At 40.0% G+C, this 27,493-nt stretch overlaps 2 protein-coding genes across 9 annotated transcripts in view; one reads left to right on the top strand and one right to left on the bottom strand.

Annotated features, from left to right (window-relative positions):
• Positions 1 to 755: 755 nt before the first annotated feature.
• On the bottom strand, positions 756 to 23,982 carry KRIT1 (KRIT1 ankyrin repeat containing). 5 transcript variants are annotated; one of them, XM_032112385.1, is made up of 18 exons: positions 23,315 to 23,982; positions 22,890 to 22,962; positions 21,843 to 21,964; positions 21,403 to 21,562; positions 20,246 to 20,338; positions 19,183 to 19,312; positions 16,870 to 17,113; positions 16,468 to 16,583; positions 15,893 to 16,036; positions 14,669 to 14,825; positions 14,276 to 14,383; positions 12,476 to 12,632; positions 10,219 to 10,370; positions 9,447 to 9,613; positions 6,184 to 6,271; positions 3,376 to 3,582; positions 2,953 to 3,069; positions 756 to 2,500 (listed from the first exon to the last, which is right to left on the bottom strand). In XM_032112385.1, exons 3-18 carry the CDS (start codon positions 21,942 to 21,944, stop codon positions 2,432 to 2,434), a joined length of 2,211 nt encoding a protein of 736 aa, XP_031968276.1. In that variant the 5' UTR covers positions 21,945 to 21,964; positions 22,890 to 22,962; positions 23,315 to 23,982; the 3' UTR covers positions 756 to 2,431. The 5 variants fall into 5 exon arrangements, with proteins under 5 accessions (XP_031968276.1, XP_031968254.1, XP_031968235.1 ...); XM_032112363.1 differs by having other exon boundaries at positions 22,716 to 23,982; XM_032112344.1 differs by having other exon boundaries at positions 22,754 to 23,982.
• Positions 23,983 to 24,132: 150 nt separating this feature from the next.
• Positions 24,133 to 27,493, top strand: part of ANKIB1 (ankyrin repeat and IBR domain containing 1) — an 89,746-nt gene continuing 86,385 nt past the window's right edge. For 2 of the 4 annotated variants that reach the window (XM_032112311.1, XM_032112282.1), the window contains exon 1: positions 24,133 to 24,614. The gene's annotated coding sequence lies outside the window, so the exon portion shown is untranslated. Of the gene's footprint in view, positions 24,615 to 24,803; positions 24,862 to 27,493 lie in introns of those variants that run through there. The other 2 variants (XM_032112319.1, XM_032112301.1) reach the window with 2 other exon arrangements.

Here is a 27,493-nt window from a genome sequence, read left to right as displayed (position 1 = left end):
CCCCTCAGGACCAAGGCTTCCCTCTTGCACAAGCTGCTCACTGGGGTAGGGGGGTCAGTTATGCCACTTGGTAAAATCGTGCCTGTTTTTCACAGTTTAAGTTCTCGGTTACTCTTTTGCCTTACAGGGCCTGGCTGAGTGTTCCACTCTTAAATCTTTGCTTTTGTCAGCTGTACAGGTTCTTGCTTTTTAAGAAAGTGCTTGTTAGATGGACTGTAGGTGGCGAGCTGGGCATCTCATGCTTACAAAGGCACAAGTGTCAGCTTTGCCCATATTGCAGCTGGTTCCCACTTTTTTGGTTTGGTAGTCGTATGAGGCTTGTTACTAATGGTCTGTCTCAGCAGTGTTGGATTTCTCTCTGTTCCTGTTTTTCATTTCCACACTTCCAGATGAAAGGAGTGCACACACCTGCCTTGCCACAGCAGGGTGGCACAAGCTCCTACATACCCAGGTGCCAGAAGCCTCTGGGACTGCAGAGCTGGGCTCTTGCTACTCAGTGGCTATACTGATATGCAATATCTGCAAACCTCTGCTTTCCCATGATGAACAGTTTCAAGTTTACCTGGTGAATTCCTGAGCAGTTTCTGAGGTGCACCACCTTAATTTAGAGGCACCATGGCACTCTCCCTCTGGTCCTCTCTGATGCTCTTCTAACATACCTTACAAAGACAAGCCTGCTCTCTGGTAATAACACCTGCTTGGTGTAACATTTGATGGCACTTTCATGCTGGCTACAAAAATAGAAACACCAAATGTGACTTGTTGCAAACCATTTATTAGGTAGTAATAAATAAAAATTTAGCAGAAAGGACTATACAGCAATAAGGCATATTGATAGTATAGTTAAATAGGCAACTGACACACCTTCTTAACATTTTCCTCTAGTTTTCTAAGAAAGTGCTATGTAGAGAAATATATTTCTGATACCAGTGCCAAGTGATAGCAGGGATGCACAATGAAGGACCTGTTGCATTATTTACCTTAAATAAAGTATAACAATCCATGAAAATTTACTGTTATTTAGACCTGTGAAGTAGAAAAGTACAGCTTGCTAACAAGAATACAAAATACAAGTCTCCTGTTCACGTTTTTAACAGCTTACTACTTTAATTTCTTAAACTGCACTTACTAGTAAGGTATGAGTAAAATTACTATACAACAGCGCAGTTCTTCACATTCATTTTAGCTTTTCTTTGAAAACTTAGAGGCAAGTGCTAATTTTTATTTTTTTAAAAAAGCTTTTTTTTTACAAAATATTGCACACTGTTTTAGCATGCAGTTTACACGGAAGAAATAGTCAAGTGCACTTAAAACCCTGAAATACAACCACAAACTTCAAAGATTTGTGTTACAGATACTATTTTAATGTACAAGATACGTTTCAGACTGCATAGGATCCCACCTTACACTTGGCACCCAACTTGTTGAGCCCCAATCCTGACTCTACAAAGAGCAGGCAGAATGCTTACAAACTGTATCTGACTTCCTTGCCATCATTATTCCTGCATCCTGCACTGCTTTTAGCCTGAAGAAACTGAAGTAAGTAATCGGTAGGAAAATTAATTTAAGAGAAATAACTTAGTACCTCCTGTATGAGTTTTTGTTACTGCATACATGTTGCAATCCAGGGTAGAATTTATTAAACTTTCTGAAGTCCTCTGAGTAAAGTTCATCTGTAAATCCGTATCTCCCTCTCCTCCATACACACATTTTATATTGCACAGCAAAAGTAAAAATCCATTTTAAAAAACAAGCATGCTAAACATTCAATATGGCTTCTGAATGATTTAAAGTATTTCCCTTTTGGCATCCTCATGCAATATTTTAGAATAAATATGAATACAAAGTAGGAGAAAGTTAAGAGTAAAAATAAAGCGAGCTAAAATGTTTGTCAGAAACCAAATAAAAAACAAAGAGTTTATCAAAAGTAGTTGCTCAAAGGTCTAACTGATCTAACTGGTCTTTTAAGCATATGTATCAATAGTATCTTAAAAATACAGGGTGTCTACAAAATACTGCAACATATACCATCTCCTTGATGTTCCACGCAAGGACATGAAAGGTAAATAGGTTAACTGAGACTTGCTTAATGGCACTGGTAGTCCCCTATTTCTCTGGGAACAAAAGCTTTACTGGATTCATGCTCGTCAACCTCGGTAAACCATTTACATTTCATTAGCTTTATTGGTTAACCTCAAGCCCTACAATAGTTAATATATGAAACACAAAAATACTTATAAAAATAATAGATATGTAGTATAGTTTTTTTAAAAAAATAAACCATGCAGCTTCTGTACAAAGTTAAAAAAACTGTACAAATTGACTTTTCTGTTGTGTAAAATTCATGTACATGGAAGTCCTGTTACAAGGAGGGACAAGTTCTTTTTTGCTCAGCCATCAGGTGCCATCTCGTAACTATTGTTCATTTCCATCACTCGTTTCTTTCACTTGGCATTAGCTGGCCATTTAATTTCATCAGGAGTTTTACAACAAGTCCTGCCTGGGTAAAGGGATGCAATTAAATTCCATCAGCATTTCAGAACTATGACAATCAAGTACATGACAAAAGCAATTCTCAGCTTTATCCAATCTCAAACTCCATTACTTTCGATCACAAAGTTACTGGCTCCAGCTCTGTGATTCTCATTATATTTGGAATTAATCTTAGAGAATGAGGGATTGGGCATATGCAAGAAACGGTTTCAATTAAACAAAAGGTTTATCCTAATGATTATAGATGCATTTTATGTATTTTGAATTATGAAGGCTTCACATGCTAAGAAAACATTCTGAAATATTAATAATAAAGTTTTAAAATAATTTTTGTGTGGGCTTGGCTTGGGCTTCTTTTATACTGTGCAAGGGGCGTCAGCCCCAAGGGAAAAGAGGCTTGCCTATCTAATTTAGGAAAAAAATAATTGAACATAAAGGATGAAAAATGATAGTGCTTACCTGTTTGGTATGCACAATAAAGCTCATTTTGTTTTCCAGACTGTGGATTTGAAAACACGTATCTCCATCTCCCAACTGCCACATAAAGCAACCGTACTTTAGGCTGAGGAGTAAAGCCTGTGATCAAATGTAGGAAACGGTCACTCAGAAAATATCCTCCATACTTGCAAACTGAACTTCGCTTCATTCACAAAGACAGGATTCAGACTTAAACCACTACGTTCCACAATGCAGTTGTAGTTCATAAAGTAGTAAAGTGAAAAAATGCAAGACTTTGTTAGTGACTTACGAAAGTCTTAAAATCTTGGAAATTTTCAGTCAAGTTTAACTAAACGGTTGGATGTGAAATTACTTCTAGTACAAAGATTTTAAGAGAAGAGAATTAAGTTTTACAGTTATCACTGGCAGTTCACTTAAGCTGACCTTTGTTTCCATGTTGAGAAGGTGCAACCCTTTTACATTTACTCCTACATACACTTTGATGACTTTATGGCTACTTGAACTTGCTTTGGTGAATATCTGTCCTGTGAAAAAAGCTGCTCCATAAGTAGGAATTTCCCAGCAATTCTGCAAGAACATGCGCTGAAGGTGATGCATCTCCTTGCTGACACCTTCACTGGTGCTGAGATTCTATAAATAAAGAAATAATCGCAATCAACAAGTCCTTCCAAACAGTTGTGATTGTTTGAAGAAAATCCACTGTTCAGTGCAATCCCTACTAAAAGCATATTTCCAAAGTGCTTTCCCATCAGTCATCTTCCTACAGCTGAATTAAACCTTAGAGCCATGGAAAGGCTCAAGTGCTGGAAGAGACTGAGGCAAAACCCAGATACCTGTATGAGCCTCAGAAATCTGAGCAGAGACACAAAACCTCTGAAGCGCCCCACAGCTTTGCCTCTCTCAGAACTAACTGGGACTTGGGATCAGCAGCTATGCACCCATCTGACACTAAATGCATCACAATCCTTAAAACTAAGTATTCTTCCTCCTTTAAGGGGTCCAATCCAGTGAAACATGGTAAGATGAGCAAGTACCTCCTTTCAAAAACAGATTGTTTTTTCCTTTCTAAGCAAAAGAGAGGTGCAGATCTCTTTTCATTAGTGGAGCCTTCATTCAGAATGAGACAGGTTTCTGTTCCTTCCTCTTCAGTAGAGTACAGCAGTCAGAACAAACTATTGCTGGAGTGCTCCTCAAACCAGACTGATACCAACCACTCTAACAACTAAAAAATTGGTTGGGCCGTGGACAAGACCAGAAGGCACAGATACGAGGGAGAACACAAATCTTCAACAGTTATGGGGCCATGACTGTGGGTATGCTAGACAGGATCAGCCTCTCCAGATCCACACCCTGCATTAAAGCTTACCTCAATTCTACACAGCCATTTCTAACATGTAAAATCTTCAGAACAAAAGATTGCAACTGCTTTCCCCTTCCCCCATGCCCCACACCGCAAAATAATGTCCCAAAAGCAGAAGTCAAGAAAGCTATACTCATTCTTACATATAATTTGATGACAGAGTAGAGACAACTTTGCTACACCATAGTCTTAGACCACCATCACCTCCTCCTCCATCTCTATTAGAAAGAATAGGAACGACCTGCTAATTTCTGACAAAAAAGGTGTGGGCATCAAAAGAAGTTTATGATTGAGTAATCTTATCTCAAAAAGAGGGGCAAGGCTTGAAAACATTCCCTGGGTACCTCTGCAGCGTTTCCTGGCAGCTACCTTTAGTGATGCACATCAGCTGATGCTGTTCTCCTTCTGACACACTTCACTTTTTCCTCAGTTACTTGTGAAGATCACAAATTTAATGAGACCTCATTTGGGACCCACAGCCCTCAGTTAGATGCATTTTTACACAAGCAGCCCAAGTCCACATTTAAAAATTTTGCTCAGTTAACTGCTCTAATCAAAAGAGTTTGTGTGGGTGTGTGTGCACATGCTGTTGGGGTGTTAGGAGTTCTCCTGGTTTTATTTTTTCTGTTAAAGGAATTTTCCCCATATGTGTCGCCAGGGGGAGAAATTACTGTGTGCTTAAGGAAAACAAAAGAGCTGGCTATGGGCGTGGGGGCATCTGGCTACTCTGTCGTTTCACCTGGCTGTGTGGGCAGTTGGTCCCCGTTTGGAGGGAGAGGGAGGCTGTTTCATCGGCTGCTTTTCTTTCTGCCAGAGAAACCCCGGGATCCCAAGCCCACCTTCCCTGCTCCGCTGGGAGCCGGGCCATGGCCGCCCTGCCCCGCCGCTGCTTCGAGCCTCCGCTGCGTTGTAGCCCTGCTCGCCCTGCCTGCCCAGACCTCCGGGGGGTTCCCACCGCAGCTCCGCAGTTTGGATACATCTCGTCTGCCACCCGGGATTTGTGCTCGGCCCTGCAGCTCCAACCTGCTGTTCCCGAGGGTCCGGCCGGACACCAGGATCGGCTGCCCAGGGGTTTGTGAAGCTCCTTTGTTCCATCCCTTCCCGGGATCCCAGGGCACCGGTGCCGCGTGTGTCCCGAGCTCGCTCCGGAGCGCCCCCTGCAGCCGCGGGGGAACCATCGCACCTGCCCTGCTCACCGGGAGCCGCCAGCGCCCCTGCCGGCTGCGAGCGGAACTGCACCCGAGGGGAAAGGGCCTGACAGCCGAGAAGGCTGGCACTGGGTTTGTGATTGTTCGCTGTTACTGCCATAGTTGTTGTTTGTTTGACTGGTTATACACATATAGGTATATAATAGTAAAGAACTGTTATTCCTATTTCCCACATCTTTGCCTAAAAGCCCCTTGATTTCAAAATTATAATAACTCGGAGGGAAGGGGGGGTCGCATCTGCCATTCCAAGGGAGGCTCCTGCCTTCCTTAGCAGACACCTGTCTTTCAAACCAAGACACATGCACATCAGCAGCACTACCAGATCCCTAAGATACAAGTTACACTGACAAAAAGGACTTGGTGGATCTATTCCTACGAGCAGACAAGAAAATTTAAATCAGTAGATTTTTTCACATCTATGCCTGAATTGGAAGTGCGCCCAATACACAGCTAACACTGAAGGTAAATAAACAGATAACAAATATATTTACTTCTAACAAAGAGATCATCTGTAACTGTACAAGAAATACACTCCAACAACCCATCCCAAAAATTCAGAACATACACATTTTTAGCTTTTTATACCAGTATTTCTGTTCATTAATTGACAACCAAACAGTCAAAAGTGCTTAAGAACACGATTTACCTGCTTATTTATCTCACCTTGTACTCATGAAGTATCCTGTTTGTCCAATGAGGAGCTTTACTTTTTAGTTTAGTTATTGGTACAATAGATTTAAGGTTTTCTTCACTAAGAGAAAAACAAAGAAGAACAAAGGTTTTCTCACTAAACAAAGTAAGAAAAAAGAACAACGTCTGCCACAGTGTACCTTCAAGTCACATATTGAGCTAGACAGTCAGCTCCTACTCTATCTTGCCTCATCAGATGAGATGGTTTCCTAACATACAGTGCAATTCTCAGTTAATGAAGATCCAGCTTTACATTACACGCTCTGTGTCACACATCATGAGCATGGCATGGAGAAGAAATGCCAGCAGAACACACGACTCGTACTTGGTTAGAGAGCAGTTTGGTGAATTCCAGTTTGGAAGCCAAAATTATATACAAAATGCCATTTACATCAGCATATCACACACTTAGAAAATATAACAGACTGTAGATACTCTTCCCTCCACTCCTGTAGTCAGCACTACCAAGGACTCAGCCCAATTAATTTCCACATTAAAGTTACATATTACAGGACATGAAAGAGAAGCTACTTACATCAACTGCCTTTTTTAAAAAACCCAAAATGTGGAAAGAAAAAACTCTAAAAGGAAGAATGCAAACCTTTACTAGTTTGCTTTTATGTACAATAAGACACTCTCAAGACCTAACGATGTAATCTATTTAAACTGTTGTCATGGGTTAGCAAGCATAGTCCTGGAAGTGATGTTCTTGCAAAGGGGTGCTTACAGCTTCCTCTGTGATCTAACAGAACCTATCAGCTGGCCAGTTTGAATATGGACAATTCTTTAAGCCACTTAAAATTGTGACCGCCTCTGTGATCCACACTTAAGAATAGACAAACCCCCCCCACAGCTCTGTCTCATTCCCAGTGTTGGGACAGGTGGCTGTGGGCCATGCTGGAGCCGATGGGCCCTGTTCCACCTGCGGAACCCACCCCCCCCGCCCCCCCCAGCCCTGCTGTGGGCAGCCGGAGCAGCTCGGCTCCCCCCCTCTCCAGTGCGGCCAAGATTCAGCTGAAGCTGCACCAATGTCCGGCAGAGATCATGTGACCAACAGCAATAAACGAAATGCCAGCTGCAAGACCTAGGTGAAATTAACCCTTTTAGTGCTGTGAAGAGCTGAAAACCTGAGGGAAGAGAAAGAGGAGATGCTTAAAGCTGAAATTCTGTTGTAAAGCTATGATGTATCAGAGTACTCATTGTAATTTCATGAAGGCATGGGGGGTGGAGCGTTCAACTTGTACTTGTGAGCAAAAGCACCTGCGCTGAGATAGGCAGATGCTGAAGCAGCTGTAATTTCATGAGAAATTTGAACAGGGAGAGATGGAAGCGATGAGGACTTTTGCTCCAAATGGAAAAGGAGAAAACCTCAGTTCCTAGAGATGCTCCCAGAGATAGTCCTAGAGATGAAGATGAGGAGGACCCTTTGCTCCCAGCGAAGGAGAAGGGCCTCTGTTCCTAGAGATGAAATGCTCCCAGAGATGGGTGAAGAGAACTTTTGTTTCTGAATGGCTCAACCTTAAAATTGTACCCCAAAAACTTCAAGAGTGGACCTTCGAAAGCAGTTGTGGGAAAAGCTGCAAGCCGGGGGAAGGGACTCACATGCGAGCAGAGAACCAACCCGGGCGGCTGGCTCGTTGTGATAATGTTTTCATAGCATGGGCAAGAGAGACTCCTCTTCCTAAATGGACTGAACAAGGTTATTATGGAAGTGGTAAACAGACTGAACATCTTAAGGGTTGTCTTTTTACATTGTCACTGGGAGAAGGGAGAAAGGTGGGGGGAGGAGAAGTGTTCTGAAGGTGTGGTATGATTTTTTTTTCTTCTTTTAGGCCTGTTAATAAACTTCTTTATATTCTTTCAAGTTTGGTGCCTGCTTTGCATTTCTCCTAATTCTTAGCTCACAGAAGGTAAACAGTAATGAGTATTTTAGACCAAACCACTACACTAAATTGGTGTTTCCGCCCGGGACAAACCGAACCCGCTACAACTGTATTTGGCAGTAACGGCATATATGATCTACAAGCAAAAGCCCTGCACAGGACCGTGCATCAGATCTTTAAGGTCAAAGATACTCTCATACGAACAACAGCCTGGATATATTTTTGGTATTACCAGTCTTCCAATAAACATTTATGTCAACTACAAAAAAAAAAAATATCAAAAACTCTTCATCTATATGAAGAACAATGTGAATATGGATGGAGAGCATGCCCAAATGGCTTTTTATCTAGCCCAAACTATCTTTGCAGGTAGTCCTGTCTGTAGAGCCAAACACTTCCATGGAGCAGGATGAACTTTGAACCACAGTACTGATATGCCTCAGTGTGGAGAGGAACATCACCCTGCAGCTGCTGGGAGTCAGCAGGGAGTAGTTTCATACAAAACTCAGCTGCACTGAACTGCACACTCGTGTGGGTGGGCAGTCCCACTTAAACCCCGTTCTCCTTATGCTCCATCTACCGGCTGTGTAACTGCAGGACAATACACAAAAAAACCGCCAAGCCAAGACAGCTCACTTGACACTGTGAGTAAGAGAAGCTGAAAAGCATAGCAGCATTCCAGAATAGCACAGCTGCTGTTCCATGAATGAAGTGAGGTGGAGATGGCAGGGGGCGAAGGTGCACACAGTAGAGAACTGGAATCTTCATGGGCTCAGATACTTCTGTAGAAGCGTACGTGGGAAGAACAAGCCATCCCAAAATAGCTAAGCTACTGTTGTGCTGGCATGCAGAGAGAAGGGGAGAGAAAAATACCATCTGGCTGAGCCCTACTAGTGCTATGCTTTTGACCAATTTAGTACAGCAGTTCTCCTACAAATGACAGAAACTATATTGCTACATGGTCTGTCCAAAGAAGGAAAGTCAATCCCAGACACTGGTCTAACCGCCACAGTAAGATGTTTCTTCAGCATTGCTCAAAGCCTCAGTCCCTGTCAGAATCCTTCAAGTGAATACTGTTGTTCATTGTGGTATTACTGTATCTCAGGTCAGATTTTACACACTCCAGAACCTCCATCCCTCTAAGACTGTAATAATTAAGATTAATACATTTTCACACACGATGTCTGACTTCTATTAATGCTGCAAGGGTTACATGATTACTCTGAACTACAGCTCAGTGATGGAGAAAACCAACAAATGTATCATACTTAAAGACTGAGAGTTCCATAGTAAGTGCTATCTAAAAATACTTAATCTAACCCAGAATTTTAAGTTTTAAACACAAATACTTACTTTAGAAAGCCCTGTTTATGTTTCTTGCTCTCATAATTTCCATAGACTATTTGCAGAAGCAGACTTGCCAGTGTAATCAGCTTTGCATCAGGTGATGTATAAAAACCTTTCAGTAAATTATATCTGGCCTCATCAAAAAGTATAAGAATAGCCAACGGATCCTCAATCTGTTAAAAAGATGTAAATAATATTATTTCTTTGTAAAAAGGAAAATGAGCTTAGAAACTATAAATACAATTTCTCACTGATTCAGAGACAGAAGACAAAGGTCTGATCCTGACTGAACTGTACATTTTAGTGGTACTTTGTAATAGAAAAAATGACATATTTTCATTAACAACACTTACTTCAACACTTCACTGATCTAATACACAAATGAAAGGCAACTAGCACACCATGCCCAATCAAAAAGTTCCCAGAAATACTGATATCTGGGGATTTTTCCCCCATGAATTCATTTTGAATAATATGTTTGAATAATCCCATTGAAATCGAGCAATTGAATAACTGAAAAACAACAGCACAAGGAAGAAAATCAGGCAGGTTGTTTTTTGCTGTATGACAGACAGAGACTGACACACAGAGACATTGGATAAACCCAACTGAGAGGGTGAGAAAGAGAGAGAGAACAAAGAGATGGCAGGAAGGCACAGAAAAGGAGATGTCAGGTTTAAATAAGTTTGGAAATTACTACAGTTACTATACACACTGAGCGTTGACCGTCAAAGTGTTCTGAGTCTGACCATGATTTCATCCACTTCCAAGTGCTGACCTTTTTTTCTATTTCCAGTGGAAGTCTCACATCCCTTCTCAGGAAAAGCTGTGAAGTTTCCCTTTGAGGATCCAAGTTTGTCAATTCAGTGAATATTTCAGGCCAGTCTCGAATATGCTGCAAAGGCTTGTGATATGGCTTCAGCTGGAGACCTGAAAAATAACAGGGTTTGTTTCTAAATACACAAACGGAATAACCCCATATACACACACACATACACATAAATGATTAAATGCTGCACCAAACCTAGAGTATCTGAAATTGAGGACTCATTACCAGACATTTTCCCTATGTTTTCTAAACTGCTATATAGAAAAGGTTTTGAAAATATGGATTTATTGACAAAACTCTTAGCATCAATTCACTAAATGTAATAGTGTTGAAACTTCATTATTTTCAGTTTCTCAGGAGTGAAGCGGTATTTAAAAATTTATTGGAGTACCAAGACTGACCTTAAAAACACAATAATAAAGCATGAGAGACTGTTGTCTCTATTATTACAGCAGAAATACAAAGTCCAATGATCTTATTTCTGACACAAAAATACACATACAACTTATCTTATAAATGTATTTCAGTTTTTTGTACATACATAAAAACCATAAACTTTTCAGAACATTCTTCTTTTTAATCTGTAAATGTCTTGATTCTAAACAGGCTAAAGTCAATAATTGTTTCATGTTCTCTTGTGTATATGAGAGCTGAGAAATTAATACAGAGCTTTCAACTACAGTCCTACTACGTACTAGAGTCTGTACCTTTGGCTCACTCACTCACTCTGCCTGTCCTTGGATAATTGCTTAGCTTTTTCTACGAGTGAGGTTCTAGGAGGCTGTATCTGCCTCATCCTCACTGCTCTGGCTTTCACACTGTGGCATTTCACATTACATGAAAACCTTAAATAGATATGTTCACTGAGAACAATCTGTTCATTTAACTTATCCATTTCACATTCTAACACAGAAAAGCATCATGTGTCCTACAAGCAGGAATCTCACAGTCCTTACAGCTGTACACAAACTGCAACATACTTCATAATGAAACTTGTCCACCAGTTGTTTGAAGCCATAAATCAGGATCTCATTTTCAAATCTAGGCTAAATACCTAGAGAATTACTCGCTTTTACACAACCAATGTATCAGTGAGCTCTTCCCCTCAAATGCAAGGGTAATACCTCAATGATTCTATGAAAACATCACATACGTATTTAGAAAAGGCGAACACAGCAAGACTTTAACCCTCAAACACTTCCTTTTCTTCACATTAACATCTATGTTTAGTTGAGGGTTACAGCAGTCATGTGGCATACAGCAAAGTAAAAAGGCAAATGGCATGAGTCCAGAAGAAAAAGATTAAAGAAGAATGAACAAAACATTTCCTGCAACATTTAGAGCTATTTTTTTAAAAAAAAAGTAACAATGCCACTGGAGTGGAGCATTGGCAACAGTAAATAAAGTTTTAAATGCAAGACTTCTGTGTTAATGACACAGTCAACACAGTATCCTACCAGACCTCAATTGAGCTTTGTAATCCACAATGTGTCCCATAGCTATCATCTTGCAGCAGTACTGCTGACCACATTATCTGAAAAAACCCAACTGCTCTCGTTGACTCTTTTCAGCTTCTATTTATCTTTTGCTCTATATCTCAAATAAAAATTATAATATCTTTTTTATTTAGACCAGAAATACAAAAAAATACCGCAAATATAAACATGACATTTTACATCAGAATTTTCTCCCATCAAATATATCTGAAAACTTGTTTATCAAAAATTATTTTGGTGTAAAACACAGGAAAAATCATATTAATAAAGGACCTAATGAAAAAACATTAATCATCTTACTTTAATTAGTAGTTTTAGAAAGACTAAACATGGTAAAAACAACTACATGCATCCAAATTCAGATACTCTGGGAAGAAAAATACATATAAAACCAGGATAAGCTACTAGTAAGGCCTATGATAGCCAAGGTGCCCTGTAACAGAAAGGCAACCTGGAACAGCCTCATCTTCCTGGATGAAATACATGATAGGTACCAGAGTGATACAGTCAGACCTACTGAGGGTATCCAAAGTAAAAGTTACAACAGAGAAGCTCTCCACGGCTCTGAAAGCAGTTTGGAGACATCAGGCTGTAAAGCCTGTCAGAGAGCATGTTTCCTACTCTCCTAAGACAGCATTACTTTTTCCTAAAGGCAAGCAGAAATAAACTATTATAAACCCTCAACTATAACCATTGTCCTTTTTACTTACTGAGGTTCTCAGAACAGATCCAGATAGTGAAGTACTGCTGAGTTTCTTGAGACAAGCGCATGCCCTCCATTATTTGCTGGACAGTTGTGTTGTTTCCGTGTTTCAGCTCGACAGAGCGATACGACCCATCCATACGATAAATCCGTGCCTTTTCATACTACAGAAAAATGGGAACATATTAAACAAACAATTTGTTAAAATCCTTTCTGTTGGTGCTTCTAGAGAGGAAAGCAGTTTTACCATAATTCAACAACATCTATAATGTTGGGAAAAAGAACACTGCACAACTCCTGCATTTTTATTATTTACCAAATCTGCTTGTTTTGCGTCCTGTGCAAGTTCTTATACTGTGCAGTTTACAACAGTAACTCCAAGAAAGATCTTGCTGGTATTTTGAGGACTTCTGTTGAACTCAAAGGCAAGTAGGTATTTAAAACCTCTCCAAGGGATCTGGGCTCAGCTGCCTATGCATATCCCAAAATGTTCACCTTGCTATTACTGGCAGGTTATGAATTTTTCCCCTCTGTACTAAAAAGACTTGTTTTTAGAGGGAAGCACCACTCTTTACTCAGAACCCACTACAAAAAGAATATAATCTCACTAAATCTTACAGTGCTCCTGTACTACAATCTAAATAAATCTATTAAATAATAAATCATTTCCCCCTTCAGAACCCCCATAGCTTTCACTGAATTGCATGTGAGCCCACAGTATGCCTTCTGAAAGAAACACATAAACATAAATCAGGTGCTTAGAGCACATATACACAAGTCATAAATCAATAAAATGTTCTGTTTTCATTTCTGTAACAGGTTAGATGTTTCAGCTGCTTGAATAAAAACATTTTAGGAATTTGTTATTTCCCTTCCTCAAATCTACTAAGTCATCAAGAACGAAGTTCCTAAAAACTTTTGGAAAAAAAAGACGGATGCCTTGGACAACTGACTAAAAATGTGGTCTATTTTTGTTGCAGTAGTTACTATCATTCCTACTGTAGTAATCCATAAGGGGAGTTTATTTATTGTATTGATTAAATAGTAATAAATAACAACATAGTATCATGCACTACACTCTGAAATCTACTTAAAACGTGTGCATTAGTCTTTAGAGCCATTAGACACACACACCTTCATGTGATCTACTGCATAATAGGATCCCTAAAATCAAGGTCAGTTCCTTTCTTAATTATTTTGGAAGATTATTCATGCAGACTGAAATGAAGATAATTTAAAACATCTTGAAAAACTGACAGGTTTAGTACCACCTACTTACAGAAATACAGGTTGCATCTGAAGTCAAAGAAAAAAACAAGTGGGTTTAAATAATTTGGCTAATTTTAAATCTACTTCAGGATGAGAGGAATTGCATTGTAAATTTTGTTTCCTATCTTGGCTAAATCTCCTCTGGCTGCCAAGGAAGCCTACACTGACTAACTGATGAAAAGCCTATTTCATAGAAGCCTACATTTAAGCAGGTGAATGCTCCTGTTTATCAACATATAAGATGACAATGCATAAAGAAAGCTGATGGTCGCATGATAAAAAATGGACATAAAATCAGTAGCTGATGTGATGCTGCTACAAATAAATCGGAGTATCATGTTTACATGTCTTACATGTACTTCCGAGCCATGAAACAGAACAAAAACATTTAAAGAGACAAAATGTCAGTTTGCCAATATTTACACTAATTTCAATGTGCTGCAATTTCCAGTAACAGCTAAAAGCGACCCTAGCTCTTCTACAAGACTAAGTGCAAATTAAATATAAACTTTACACAATTTAGAAAAGAAACTCATACAGGTTTATTTATGGCTTCCTTCAGTAGTTTTGCAGCTTCTTCCCACTCATTTTGTTTGTTCTCTTCACAGACATTCAGTGGAGATCTTCCTTGTTGATCAGTAATGTGCTACAAACATAAAGAGAAACACTGATTCTACGCTGATTTTGCTGCAGACAGGTAAACATTTAACACATTTTTGAGATAATTAAATTCCTTGGTACCAGAGTTCAAACATTTAATTGGTACACAATGGGAAAAGTAGAGGTAAGGAAAAATATTTAACAATTTTTTATTAATCTCTTAACAAGATAGTTGTGTTTATACATTGTGATCCGGACACAAAAATACTTCTCATGCACAAGCTAGAAACTGTTGCTAGAACTGCTATTTCTATATACAAACAGAACTTACTCTGTCAATTTCAGGATGATTTAGTAGAATTTGTACTATTTCAGCATGCCCACCTCCAGCGGCAAAATGAAGAGGAGAGCTAAGTTGACCATTCAAAAGATTTGGATTGCATTTCCCTTTCTCCAACAGCATTCGAGTGGCTTCAACTTTTCCATACCTGCAGATGTGTTTAAGTCAGAACAGACACAGCAAATATAAAATAATTTTTTGCAGCTAGCTCTAATTATGAAAAAGTGGTTTTTTCCACACCAAAGAATTTTTAGCTTTCACATTACACCAGACACAATGGAACATAACTAAGCTTGTAGAAATTAATATCAGTTCTACACTTCTTTGGTAATCACTGGTCTAGTAACCATTGATTGGATTCCTTATAGACAAAGTGAACCTTGCTTTAAACTAGCTAAGTTTGGGTAGTTGTAGCAATTCAGTCATGGCAGAACAGAATCCAGCTTTGTCCGGAAAAAACAATCAGTGTGAGAATCAGAGTTCAGCTTCTGATTGTCATGCAGATGGATCCTGAGATTCTTAATGCCCACACTTATAACTGGTAACTCTTGTGTATACTTGTGTTATAAAGTATTTACAAACTTTCTGACAAACACTAAAAAGCAAGTAAGATCGTGGGTTTTTTATAACCTAGCTTGATTTCCATGTTATTCATATCATCAGACATACTGACCATTATATATACAAAAAACTAACTTCCATAAAGATAAAACAAAAGCATTTTTATGACTGAGGAAAGCTTTCAAGCAGTTACAGATTAAGTCAGAGTTATAGTCAGACACGCTGACCTCTATAAATCACCCAGTCCAGCTTCCCACTCAGAGCTTGACCAGCACCAAAACATGCTCAGCTCAGCTACTGCTGTGCTGTAAAACTGCTCACAGGCTTTAGCCAATGAAGACTCTGAAAGTTACCAGGCTAAAGTAGACCCAGTGCCTCCCATAGGAATTAGAATAAATATCAGGAGCGATACAAGAGGCAATAGGTAAGTGATGACATGATCTCCACAACTGGTCTCCCCCAAAACCATTCGAATTAAAATTATCTCAAAACCTTCAGAAGATTAACACTAACATATATTATAATCAAAGCATAAAAAATCTAGAGGGGCTTTTTTTTTTCTTCTTTTTGAGGCTGATAAATTACATAAATGATAGTGGTAAAGAATCATGACAGCTAGAATGCACTTGATTGGCAAAACTATCCTTGACTCACCAGCATGCATAATGGATTGGTGCCCAGTGGTCACTATCCAACTGATTAACAGAAAACTTTTTATCCAGAAGGTGGCTTAGTAAATCAGAGTCACCTTCACAAGCACTGCGGTGAAGAGGGAAATCATCTACCCACTGGTGTTCCCTATGAATTAAAAGGGGAAACAGGAAAAACACCATTCAGAAATATTACAATTGTTGAGAACATCAACTTTTTAAAAATTACTAACATAGCACTAACCATAGATCTACATGAAGACTAAAAGAGAAGTTCATGCAGCTAAAATGTGCCAGTACTCATACAAATAGTTTTTTTGTCATGCAGTAATCAAGCCACAGCTGTATTTACTACAATAAGAAATGTTTCTCTAATTTTTATAATTTACACCTTTCTTGATTCATCCTTTAACTGTTGTGTTTCAATACTTAAGAGGCTTCAAATAGAATTTCATTTAAAATATGTATTTATACAGAGAAGCCTAAAGTAATAGGAATCTCATTCTAAGTCTACCAAGCGCTACTGTAATAAAACAAAACTGAATTATCCGATAATTAAAAAGGAATGTAACATAATACTTGTCCTCTGTGACACTGCTCATGCTACGTTGCCACTTTTCTCTTTTAGGAATCTGAATCTTTGAATAGTCTGGGGCTCCAAGGCCAAAGTATGGATTTATTACCACCTTGTCAACCTGTGAAGACATAATTTAAACACAACTGAAAAAATATCTTACTGAGATTTGGCTACACAATCCCCCGTCCAGGTTGGGTATTCTCTTGAAACCAAAGTTAGGATTGGTAACATTTTATAAGGAAAGAGAGTTATGATCAAATATGAGGATTTGAAAAACTAGTGCACACTTACTGCTAAATAAACAACTCTGATGTGAGCACACACTCATATCAAATAAATGAGTGAACTTTAAAATGAAAATGTATTCATGTTTCACAAATATAAAATGAAAATATAGTTCTTACCCTATTGGTGTACTGAAGGTCAGATCCAAACAAAGGATTATAGATACACATATCTGCTTTCTCCAATGCCAGCATTTTACTCTTTATTTCCAGGGCAGTATAACCCATGTGTAACGAGCTCTCTGTTTGACCAGGTTCTATAGCATAGGCAGGGTTTATCACATTTGTTTTAATTCTCTCAAGAGGAGATGGTCTGAATAAAGCTGGGATGGAGTGAGACTGGGTGTGCCGTTCATCCAACCACCTGCAGGAGAGAATGGGCAAGTAACTAATTTTCAGGTAGAAAAGGATTATTTTGGTCATGCCATTTTTTTCTTTGATTAAGGATTGCATATATGATAATCCCACATTTGAAATAAAAAAAAGAATTATAAGGTGGACAGCCAATTTTATAAGACTAAATTCCTCCCTGAATGTGAAATTTGTTATCCACACTCAGTTAAACAGTCGTATTTGCTCAATTTCCTGTCTCAAACTCTCAAAGAAAAGGAAATCATACACTAAGAGTAACACTGGTTATAACCAAAAAAACCACACCAACATGTCACCATTTCATGTATTTTATTAATATTACTACTCTGAACAAATTTTGGAACTTAAAGCAGTTTTTTTAAGGGTGAGTTTCAATATCTGTACTGACTTAAGCCTTCCAACTCACATGTTTCATTAGGGAAAGACAGGAGAAGGCAAAAAACCAGAAGGTCCAGTTTCCAAACTGCTAAGTCTCTTTCACAGAGGCTACCACCTGCCTTTTTAGAAAGCTGTGCTGACATTTATTCTCTTCTCAGTGCACTGCTACTGACAGTATTGAAGAGCTTTAGAGCTCTCTTATTCTGTGCTACTGAGGGAAGTCAGTACTGTACACCTGCTGCATTTTTTCCTCAGGACAAGTTGTTCATCTCAAGTTTTGAACAAATACATTTTTACCAAATTGTTAAATTGTTTAAGTGTTAAATTAAGTGGTGCATTAAAGTTCTGAAGCCAGGATTGTATTTAGGTTTCTGCACATGCTTTCTCACAACCTTGAGGTAAAAATGTGCTTTGCTGAAATACAATAAATTCTGTTTAGTGATTGAGCCTGGACATATAGAAGAAAGAGAAGTACATCCTTTGGACATCCACTGACAGACCACTTGAATCTTGTCTGTCCCAGAAACATACGTATGGATGGCAGAAGGTAACCTGCAGTTCAGTGCATATGCTTAGGCCTATTTTTAAGTCCTAGGTCCAAGCTGTAATGTCCTGCAAAAGCGGCATTCCCTTCACTTACTCATGGTCCTGCCAGAAAGAACAGTAAAATCATAGTCATTGTGCTATAAACACCTTCTAAGGTATTTTCAGGCATTTTCTCTAAAGATTTGGTAGATAAATTAGTTATGGCAGTTTGAATCTTTGAGAAGTATTGTTTCAGATTATGTACATAGAGAACAAAAAATATAAACTATTTTCTATTATACCTCCAAGGCTTCCTGTGAGGCTTGAAACACTTCTAAGCAGAACTTAGAGCCTGAAGGCATTCAGTAAGCAGCAAATAAATGTAACTGCTATGATGGTATATATGGAAATACTACAACTCTATTAATAAACTGTAAAAACTCTACACACAGAACCTTTTAGGTAATAGCCTGTAACATGATTTTTTACATTAGCCAGAAGTTTCAGCTAACTTTATTACTGCAAGTAAGTTCATACATAAGTGTGTCTGGTATTTCTAGGTTAAGGGTACTTTAAAAAAAAAAAAAAAAAAGAAAAAAACCCACCAAAACAATAAAAACCCTGAAAACTCTGTTCATGTACTCAAATTTCAAAATACTATAAATCTGGCTTAAACAACTAATCACCTTTCTGAAAGTTAACTCCCTACTGCAAATAAATTTATGTGTCGGGGTAAGATGCACTCCCCTTCTACAGGGAGATTTAATTTAAATGCAAATCTTAATGGTATACAATTACAGGATATTTTTACTACACTCTGGCAAATGCTCTTACAGATGACAATTATGTCATTTACAGAAGATTAAATATTATGATTTTACAAAACATTCACTGTGAGCATGAACTTCCAAAATGCTACTTGATTTAGATAAACACACCACTCTTGAGTTTGCAAAAAAGACTTTTAGAAATATGTTGTCAAGGTTTCAATTTCTGATAAACGTGAAGAAAATACCATGACGATTTCCTTCCTAACCACAAGAATGCTATAAAAATATGCACTACATTGACAAATTATCTTTTTTATATACATTTATATTTTGATATAAAATATCAAACTTTTCATTTTAATGTATTTTTACTGATGGTGTCTCTTACTTATCCAAGGCAATTAACATTTTTGCAGTAAGCGTAGCAAAATGTGTGCTGGATTCACTGCAGACTCTCATGATGTCTTGTAAACAGTAGAACACAGGGCATCCAGGACTGTATGTATATTTTGCATTATCTAAAAAGGAAACATACTCTGAAGACACATCAGTGAGAAGAATCTTACTTTCCCTTCTACATCTTTTGTAGTTATGCATCCCTAATTAAGACTATCCTCTAACTTCAGACTAGAGTGACTTAATTTTCTCCAAATAATAATTGATAGCCATTGCATACAATCCTTACATAGCAATTCACAATCCAACAGGTTAGCCTTAAAACCCCTAAGTATTCTGTCACTATTCCTCAAATGAGGAAATGAGGAATAAATGTTAAATGCATACTGTTACCAGAAAAAAAGGAAGATGACCCAGGACTAGGAGGGGTATGTATTGTTACTGTTAACTCCACAATGGTATCTATTTGATAGTTTTTAGCAAGTCCTATAACTAAGGCAAAAATGAAGAAGTTTCCCCAACAGCACACAGATACTTTACTTCAATATTTTTAAAAATACTTTCCTGACAAGTAATTTACTTTGCTTTCTAAAGACTTTATTTACTGTTTAGAGACTTACTAAGCATTCTGAGTAGAGAACATTAACCCGAGTAGCATGTCTTACAGTTGCATTCAGCAAATTCTACACAAGGCCTGTGTTTTGAAATATAACCAAGGGCACAAATACTGCTTAAACCAGAAGTGTGTTATTGTTACAAAAACAAAGGCAATACATTAAACCAAAGGTCTCTTCCTTGATTTTAAGTAACTTCTTCAAAGTTTAAAATATTCAGTGAGTTTTGCACTTGACTGCAACTTTTAATGTTCAAATACAGAAAAAGCCATGTATATTAAAATATACTGTATAAATGTATCATATACATATAATTATACATATATTCATATATCAACGAGACAGCTATATACAACTTAAATACATCATATAAAAAAATAAACCCTCAAGTGAACCTCTGTTAAAACGGGTGCAGCTTTCGCAAATCATGCTCAATGTTACCTTTCACAACAGTTGGAACAATGTAAAGAGATGCCTCTTGGCCTGCCTTCTCTCCATCTAGAGGAAACTTCTTCATTAACACTACACGCTTTCCTAGCACAGTATTTAAAAACAAAAAACAAACCACAAAACAATTAATTAGTCATTGAAACAAAGAAAACAATCCAGAGTTGGCCATGTGAAAGCTTACCAGACTCAATCTTCCTAATTTCTAGGAAAAAAATATAATCTAAAACAAGCGAAGAAAATATATATACATATGAAAAACTAAAGAACATAAATATATATATACCCATTAACATGAAAAAATGACATGACTGTAGTCCTTTTTAACTTTTGTGACCTCAGCTGCATGTTTTAGCAGTGTACAAACTGAGCTGGGCATGTTAATGCTTGGGCCATCTGAGTGAGTCAAATTAAAACTCTCCAAACTATGTAAGGAACAGAGTTTTTGCTTTTACAAGGTATTCCTCCATGTGTATTAATTCTGTTATTCTCTGCATAACAAGCTTTGTTAAGTCCACTCAGCTGCAGTTATTGCCACCTGCAACATTTTACCCTGTAAACAACAGAGATGAAGTACACAGCAAAGACCAGAAGTCCTTCAGTCATTATACTTTATACCAATCTGGAAATGTAATAGGGAGGCTAAAACAAATTTGTCAGCACAAGTGTGAGGTTCTTTGCTATATCAGCTATGTAACAAGGCAAAAAAAAAGGTACTCATCAAATTCCATCTCTAAGTGATACAGTTATGCCAGAAATACTTTCATACAGATACTGTCTTCTGAACAACTGACTTTAGAATCTATCAGTTCTCTAGCTCAAGTCAAGTTTTAGCTGAAGTTATGGATACAAAAGCCACTTTGATCTGGTTTACTGGAAGTTTAGGTATAAATCTAAACTTGAGGGGAAGAAGCAGCACAAAGATTCATTTATTAAAAATCTTTTAGTAAGCATTTTATATTGGATGGTAAAGAGAAACAAAGGTAAATTAAAGGTTTTAGCTGCACAGTTGGCTCAGGTTTTTTTGATGAACCTCAAAACATATCTTTTTTTTTAATACTAATTTCATGCTTGTGCACAACCTTGCCATGCCAATTAAAAAACCATTTTTATGGTGCTATCAACAGTATATTAGATTAAAATGTTTTTACCTTTAATACCCTGATTGGCTGGTGAAATTGGTTTGGTGGCTTCTAGTACATAATCCAGGATGCTCTGGGTTATCTCAGTGCCTCCTTGAAGTTTAGTTTCCAGCAAAACTTTCTTTCTTTTTTTCTTTTGGCCTTCAATGGGAACTTCAAGCAGCAAAATCTTTCAAACAATAATGAGACCAAAGGAGTTTAAGTACAGCCGAAAACAGCACAGAACTTTAAAAAAATACTATTATTATTATTTATTATGCTACTGTAAAAGTAGTAACAAAATTCAAGTACTAAATGTTGAGGAGCAGGATGGTGAAGTCAGAATGACCTCTGTAGCAGGTTAAAGAGTAAAAAACAAGGCTACATTCTCTTCTGTTATATTATTACATATTTACTATATTATTTAAAAAGCCAAACAACTAAGACATAAAGAAAAGAAATAGTTTTACTTCATAGGATTTAGCTCGATATTCCCGAGAATTGAGGCTAGCAGTATTTTTTGGACGAATCACAGCAACATATGCATCTCCAATGTTTTCCGGGTTTCCCATCTCTCCTTCTTACTTTATCACTGGAAATAATGAATAAACAGGAAGAAGAGGTTCAGGTGAAAAAAACATCCAACAGCACAGTAAACTTCAGGATGCAGTGCTCATATCCACTGATGCTTTGCATTATTCATTTATTGTTCTTTAGCTGGAGAAATGCCAACGGCTGATATAATTCTGCTTCCTTTTCATGAAAGGGGAAAATAGCACATCATATAGATTTGATACAAATAAGCTTGCTCTCTAACCCAACTTTAAAATAAAAGCAATGTATTTTTTTTCCACTTTGTAACTGTCTTCCCCATTTTGCAAGCCAGACAAAAGGCCAAAGAAATTTAAAACTCTGGAAAAGATATGAAATTGAAAAAGAAAGCCATTTCAAAGTGACAAGCACTGTAATTTATAAAACATGCTGTAACAGGTACTGCACTTCTATGAATTCCACATGGATTTCAAGAAAATACCCGATTTTCATCTCCCCCCTGCAAAGTAGAACACAGTCTTGCCTACAGCCAAGTAACAAAGCTGATAAAAATAAACTATAATATGGATTAATTTACTTAGTTTTATTTCAGTGGGGCTGCAAACTGGTGCACAATTCATTCAAACAGAGCTTCTGAAAGGAATATATCTTTAGTTTCTGAAAAAAGTGGATAGAGGCTTTTAGATTTAAGAAAAAGCTTTGCTCGCCCTTCTGTTTAAACCAAGGTGACAATTCCTGTAATCACAAAATTGTATGGAAATTATATGGAAAACTTCCTAAAGCTAAATTACTTCATATATCAGCTTCCAGAAAGAAGGTTATGTCTGACCATTTCCACCTTCCAGCTGATCATTTTCTTCATCTGCAAATGAACACTCTTTCATTCCATAGCATCAGTAAGCACATGATTTTTGCAGATTAATTCCTCCACAGATTTTAAATGTTAGTGTTTCTAGCTTCTCCACCTCTTCTAGAAGAAACAGAGGTCTTCAGATTCCTATGCCCTTAGTCCAGTATTTGTCCTGGGATCAAGACTACCTGAAAAGATATTGAAAAAAACCTCAACATAAATAACAGCATGGACATTTTCACCATCAGTTAAGTACAGTTAGAGGATTTAATGATGGTATGTGAACAGCAAAATATCTGAAGAGAAACAGCTAATGATTTACATTACGGTAGCATCTAGAAACATTAAATAGGCAACATGCTGACTTAGGAGAACTCATACTTTAGGACATTAAGAATTTTAAGAGGAAAAAGGAACAACCATCCCTTATGCACAGCTGGGAAAGGCCTGCTCCCTGCGTTTCCCTACACGTGTTTGGATACACAGGGCTTGGATCAGAGCCTTGTGTGGAGGGAATCTGCACTGGTAAGGCCGGGTCACCTGGATGACAGTTGGCGGGACAGGTGAATAAGCAGTGGGTCAACTCCCTCTGCCACTGCTCTGCACTAAATCCAGTGCAGAATGACCATGTCTGTGAAACCGACAGCGCTGAGACTTGCAATGTGACTCCAGAAAACAAAAACTGAGGGCGAAGAAGGGTGGGGCTGTAAGGACGTGACAATAAACACCATCAGCTTCAGAAGACACCACCACGAACTGATTCTGACCAAACCCAGGTGCTAACACCGCGGCCCCATTCCAAAGGCTGCCGGTCTAAGGCACACGCCTCACCCAGGCTTCTCCCAACGCCGCCGACCCTTCCCGCCTCCCGCAGGACTCGCCGGAACGAGGCAGCGGGCGGCTCCCGCCGGGACTCCCAGCCGCGCCACCCCCGCCAGGGAGGAAGGGAGGCCAGGGGCCTCGGAAGCCCCCGCAGCGCTGCCTCGCCTCGGCGTGGCCGGAGGACGACGGGCAGGAGGCGGCCCCGCGCCCCAGCATCTCCCACCCCGCACTGCCCAGCCGGGAAACGCCCCCGAACTTCCCCAGCCGCACCCAGGAGCCGGCGGGCACCGGCCCCCAAAGGGGCGCTCCCGCTAAATCCCCGCGGGGCGGGAACGGCTCCCCCGCTCTGAGGACCGCCCCAGGGCCGGGGTGAGGGAGAGCGCTCCGTCCCCACTCGCTCCCTGCCTGCCTTGCCTTCCTCGGTGGCGCCTGCCGCCGCCTGCCCGCCGCATCCTCCCGCCGCGCCCGCCGCCCAGGCCCCGCGTCCCGGCCCGCTCCGCCCCGTCCCCGCCCCGCTCCCTCCTCCCCCGGCGCGGTGGATCCGCTTCCCGTCGGAGCCCCGCGGGCCTTGGCCGCCGATGAGTTTCCGGGTCGGCGGCCTGAACTTGTGCTGCTGCCGCCGCCGGTTGTTGACCGCGGTCGGAGAAAGAAGGAGCGAGCCGGGGCTGCGGGCCGGGCCGGGAGCAGGAGGCGCGGCTGGCGGGTGGGGAGGCCCCGAGGCGGAGCGGCCGTCCGGGCCCGCGGAGCGCTGCCGGCAGCAGCTGTCAGCGCTGCCGCCGCCGGCGAACAAAGGGGTAGCGAGCCGGCGGCAGCCGCAGCGCCGTGCCCACGCCGGCGGCCCCGGCGGGCTGAGTGACAGCCCCGGCTGCCCGCGGGGCTCCCACTGGAGCGGGCACTCCAGAGGGCGCCGTACCCGGAGTGGAGCGGGATAGAGGAGCGGCCGCTGGGCACATGGAAGATCTGAGTGGCGGGCGCGGAGGCGCCGGGGAGGGCCGGGGAGAGCCCCTGTGAGGAGCCGGTGAGTGCCCGCGGCGCTGGGCGAGGTTCGGGCGGGGGCTGCGGGAGGGCACGACGAGGGGAATCCGGCCGCGGGCGAAGCCTGGAGGCTCCGCACATCGGGGCGTCGGCAGCGCCGCGCAACGCGGGGGGGCCGGGCCGGGAGGCGGCTCCGAGGGCGCCTCGGTGCCGTTGGCAGGCGAGGGGAGCGGAGAGGGGGAGGTGGGAGCAGCCGGAGTGCGGAGGTGAGCAAGCGGCAGGTTACTGAGGTTAGTACGGCAGGGGGCTGCGGGGAGAGGGGATGCCGGGAGCCGCGGGCCGCCAGGCCGGGGGATAAGGGGGGAGAGAGGCCGCTTCTGGCCGGCGGAGGGCGGGGGGGCTCGGCCGGGAACTGGCCGTGGGGGGGCGATCGGTGGTAGCTGCCTGGGGCGGCCGGGACCGTCGCAAAGTTTGGAGCTGCCCGATGGCCTGGCTTCAGCCAGGTCCCGCCGCTGGGCTCATGCCCGCCTTGTTCGTAGTCGGGAAATGCTGCCTGGAAGGCAGAACGGGAAAAGTGTGAGTGGCCGGAGTGGGAGTGTGTGCTGCGGGGCGAGCTGTGACAGAGTGACCTGGCTTCGTGGCTCGGTAACGCCGTCAGAACAGCCCTTGAATGAAATTAAACGCTCGCGATCTCGGGGGTGTGGGTTTTGGGGTTTTTTTTCCCCCTCAGTGGAAAAAATTTAGTCTTGATACCGTAGCAGTTTTATGTAAGTAGTAGTATTCCTCTCCCAGACACGTCTAAGCACATACTGGAAATTGGGCAACTTTTAAAAATTAATCTTAATAATTCATGACTAGTTAGTCTACCTCTTATTTACAGTTCAAATAGTATGTAGAGGATATACAGAGTCACGAAAACCTGCTCGGCAGAGTAAAGCACTAATACTGCAGCTTAAATTGTTTGCATGGATCCCTCCATTATGACTAACCGTCCTTGATTGCACCTTCTTTGAGTGCGTTTCTGTGCTTACCAGTTCCAGAAATGGAATTTTAGTTGAAGACATAACATCAATAATGTGCTGTAATTTAAGTACATTCAGTAAAGCGAGGGACGGTTTTTGAGAGGATTTTGGCTGTAGAGGTTACCAATGAGAAGAGACTGTGTCTTTTTTACTCATATGGCTGTTTTATCCTTACTTTCATCAGTATGAAGTGTGGTGGATTAATTTCTCTTTAATCTCTCTTGCGTACAGAGGAAAATTACTCTTCTTCCTTGGGGGGAAAAAGGCTTTAGTCATAAGGAAATCAACAGCGTTTTTCAACTATTTAGAACACGTGACTTCTTTCATTAAGATGTCTACATAGAAGTGAATTGACAGAATTTATAGGAATTTTTTTCTTATCTTTCTTTTTTGTGGACATGGAAAGAGTAGGTGGTTGTCTTTACAAGTCACAGAAGAGGCTTCTGCAAACTTTAATTCCAAGTCTTGCTGTGGCCCAATACTCAGTCAATTCCTTCTTCAATGAATTTTACTTCAGTCCTTATTCAAAAGAATAAAATATTTTAATAATGCCATCTATTATTCCTGAATTACAATATTACTATAAATCTACTAAAAGGCTAAACAATGTTGGTGGTGCTCTATAGTCATATATATGTATGTGCATCAGCAGAGTATTATGAATTAAAATCAATTTAAAAAGAAAGAAAAAAAATTATGACAGTGGCACTATAATAATATCAATAGTCAACACCCAAAAGTTAGGCAAGTAAGTTTTGTGCAGTCTCTTTAATTTTCACTTGTGCCATACACATCTAGATAGGACTAGGTATGTACGTATGTAAGTACATGATGAGGCTTATTGGACAAAACATGGAATTTCCTGGACATAGTTACATATTGCATGTGAGTTTACATGTGTTTGTTATATGTTCCTATCTGGCCTACACACTTCAGAAAATTAAAGAAAACTAGGCATGTAAATATGAAAAGGAATGCCTTCTAAAGCTGTCAGCTTTTATTCAATGGAACAACTACAAATATGGTTTTAGAAAATGTCATTATGTCTTTGTTCACTGTATAAAACCTTGTTAACGCTATAGTTGATTTATTCTGTCCTGAGCAGTTTATCACTCCTGGTCTGTGACATCTCTGCTGTGATTGCTTATCACTATGTTTCTTTTTGTTCCAGTAGTAGAGCTTTGTTTATTAATCATTAACTAGTTTGGCTAGCAGGTTTTGTGATGTTTTGGATTTTTTGTTTGATTTTTTTTTTAAATTGTTTGTTTGTTTTTTGGGGTTTTTTTTGTGTGTGTGTTGGAGGGATTTTTTTGTTTTTGTTTGTTTGGGGTTTTTGTTTGTTTTTGAGAGTTTTTGGTTTTTTGATCTATTTTTTCTGTTCAGATATCATGTAGTTACCGTTACCTGAGTAGTTCATTAACTTCACCTTGGAATCTGATAACTAGACATTGCTGTCTGCAGTTGTCACTGTTGAAGTTTTGTCAGCTTTGCTAAGGTGACTCATGCCAGTAAAAAAGAAAATTGTGAAGCTGGAGTTAACCAATATGTGTGCTGAAGCAGTTACGTTTCTAATCATATTACTGTGTTTGCATAATTGGTAATGATACGTAGCAAAGAGAGATCTGTTTTGCTTAAAGAGCAGCCCTGTGGAAATTCTGAAATGTTCAAAATGACATGGGAAATTCTGTTTTCGACATCATTATCATCATTATCATCAGGCAAGGCTTTTACTTCTTTCGCTTCCTCCTTCCAAAATACATACCACATACTTTTCCATGAAGCATTATAGAAATCACACTTATGTGTAAATTTTAGGGGGAAAGGTTATTTCATTCAAGATTATATTACATTTTACATTAAAAGTTCAAGCCGGAGAAGTCTACTTAATGTTTAACAACTA

Source organism: Corvus moneduloides, chromosome 1 (assembly GCF_009650955.1).
Source record: "Corvus moneduloides isolate bCorMon1 chromosome 1, bCorMon1.pri, whole genome shotgun sequence".
Taxonomy (NCBI): domain Eukaryota; kingdom Metazoa; phylum Chordata; class Aves; order Passeriformes; family Corvidae; genus Corvus; species Corvus moneduloides.
The sequence above is the reverse complement of the archived record's forward strand: the minus strand, read 5'-3'. Positions and strand labels throughout refer to the sequence as shown.

Excerpts from the sequence above, each read along its gene's own strand:
- KRIT1 (XM_032112363.1), bottom strand. The coding sequence starts at position 21,944 with ATGGGAAACCCGGAAAACATTGGAGATGCATATGTTGCTGTGATTCGT. Across the intron at positions 20,339-21,402 it reads AGCCAATCAGGGTATTAAAG|GAAAGCGTGTAGTGTTAATG; the intron begins GTAAAAACATTT and ends ATACTGTGCTAG. Across the intron at positions 17,114-19,182 it reads ATGTTAATTGCCTTGGATAA|GTGGTTGGATGAACGGCACA; the intron begins GTAAGAGACACC and ends TCTCTCCTGCAG.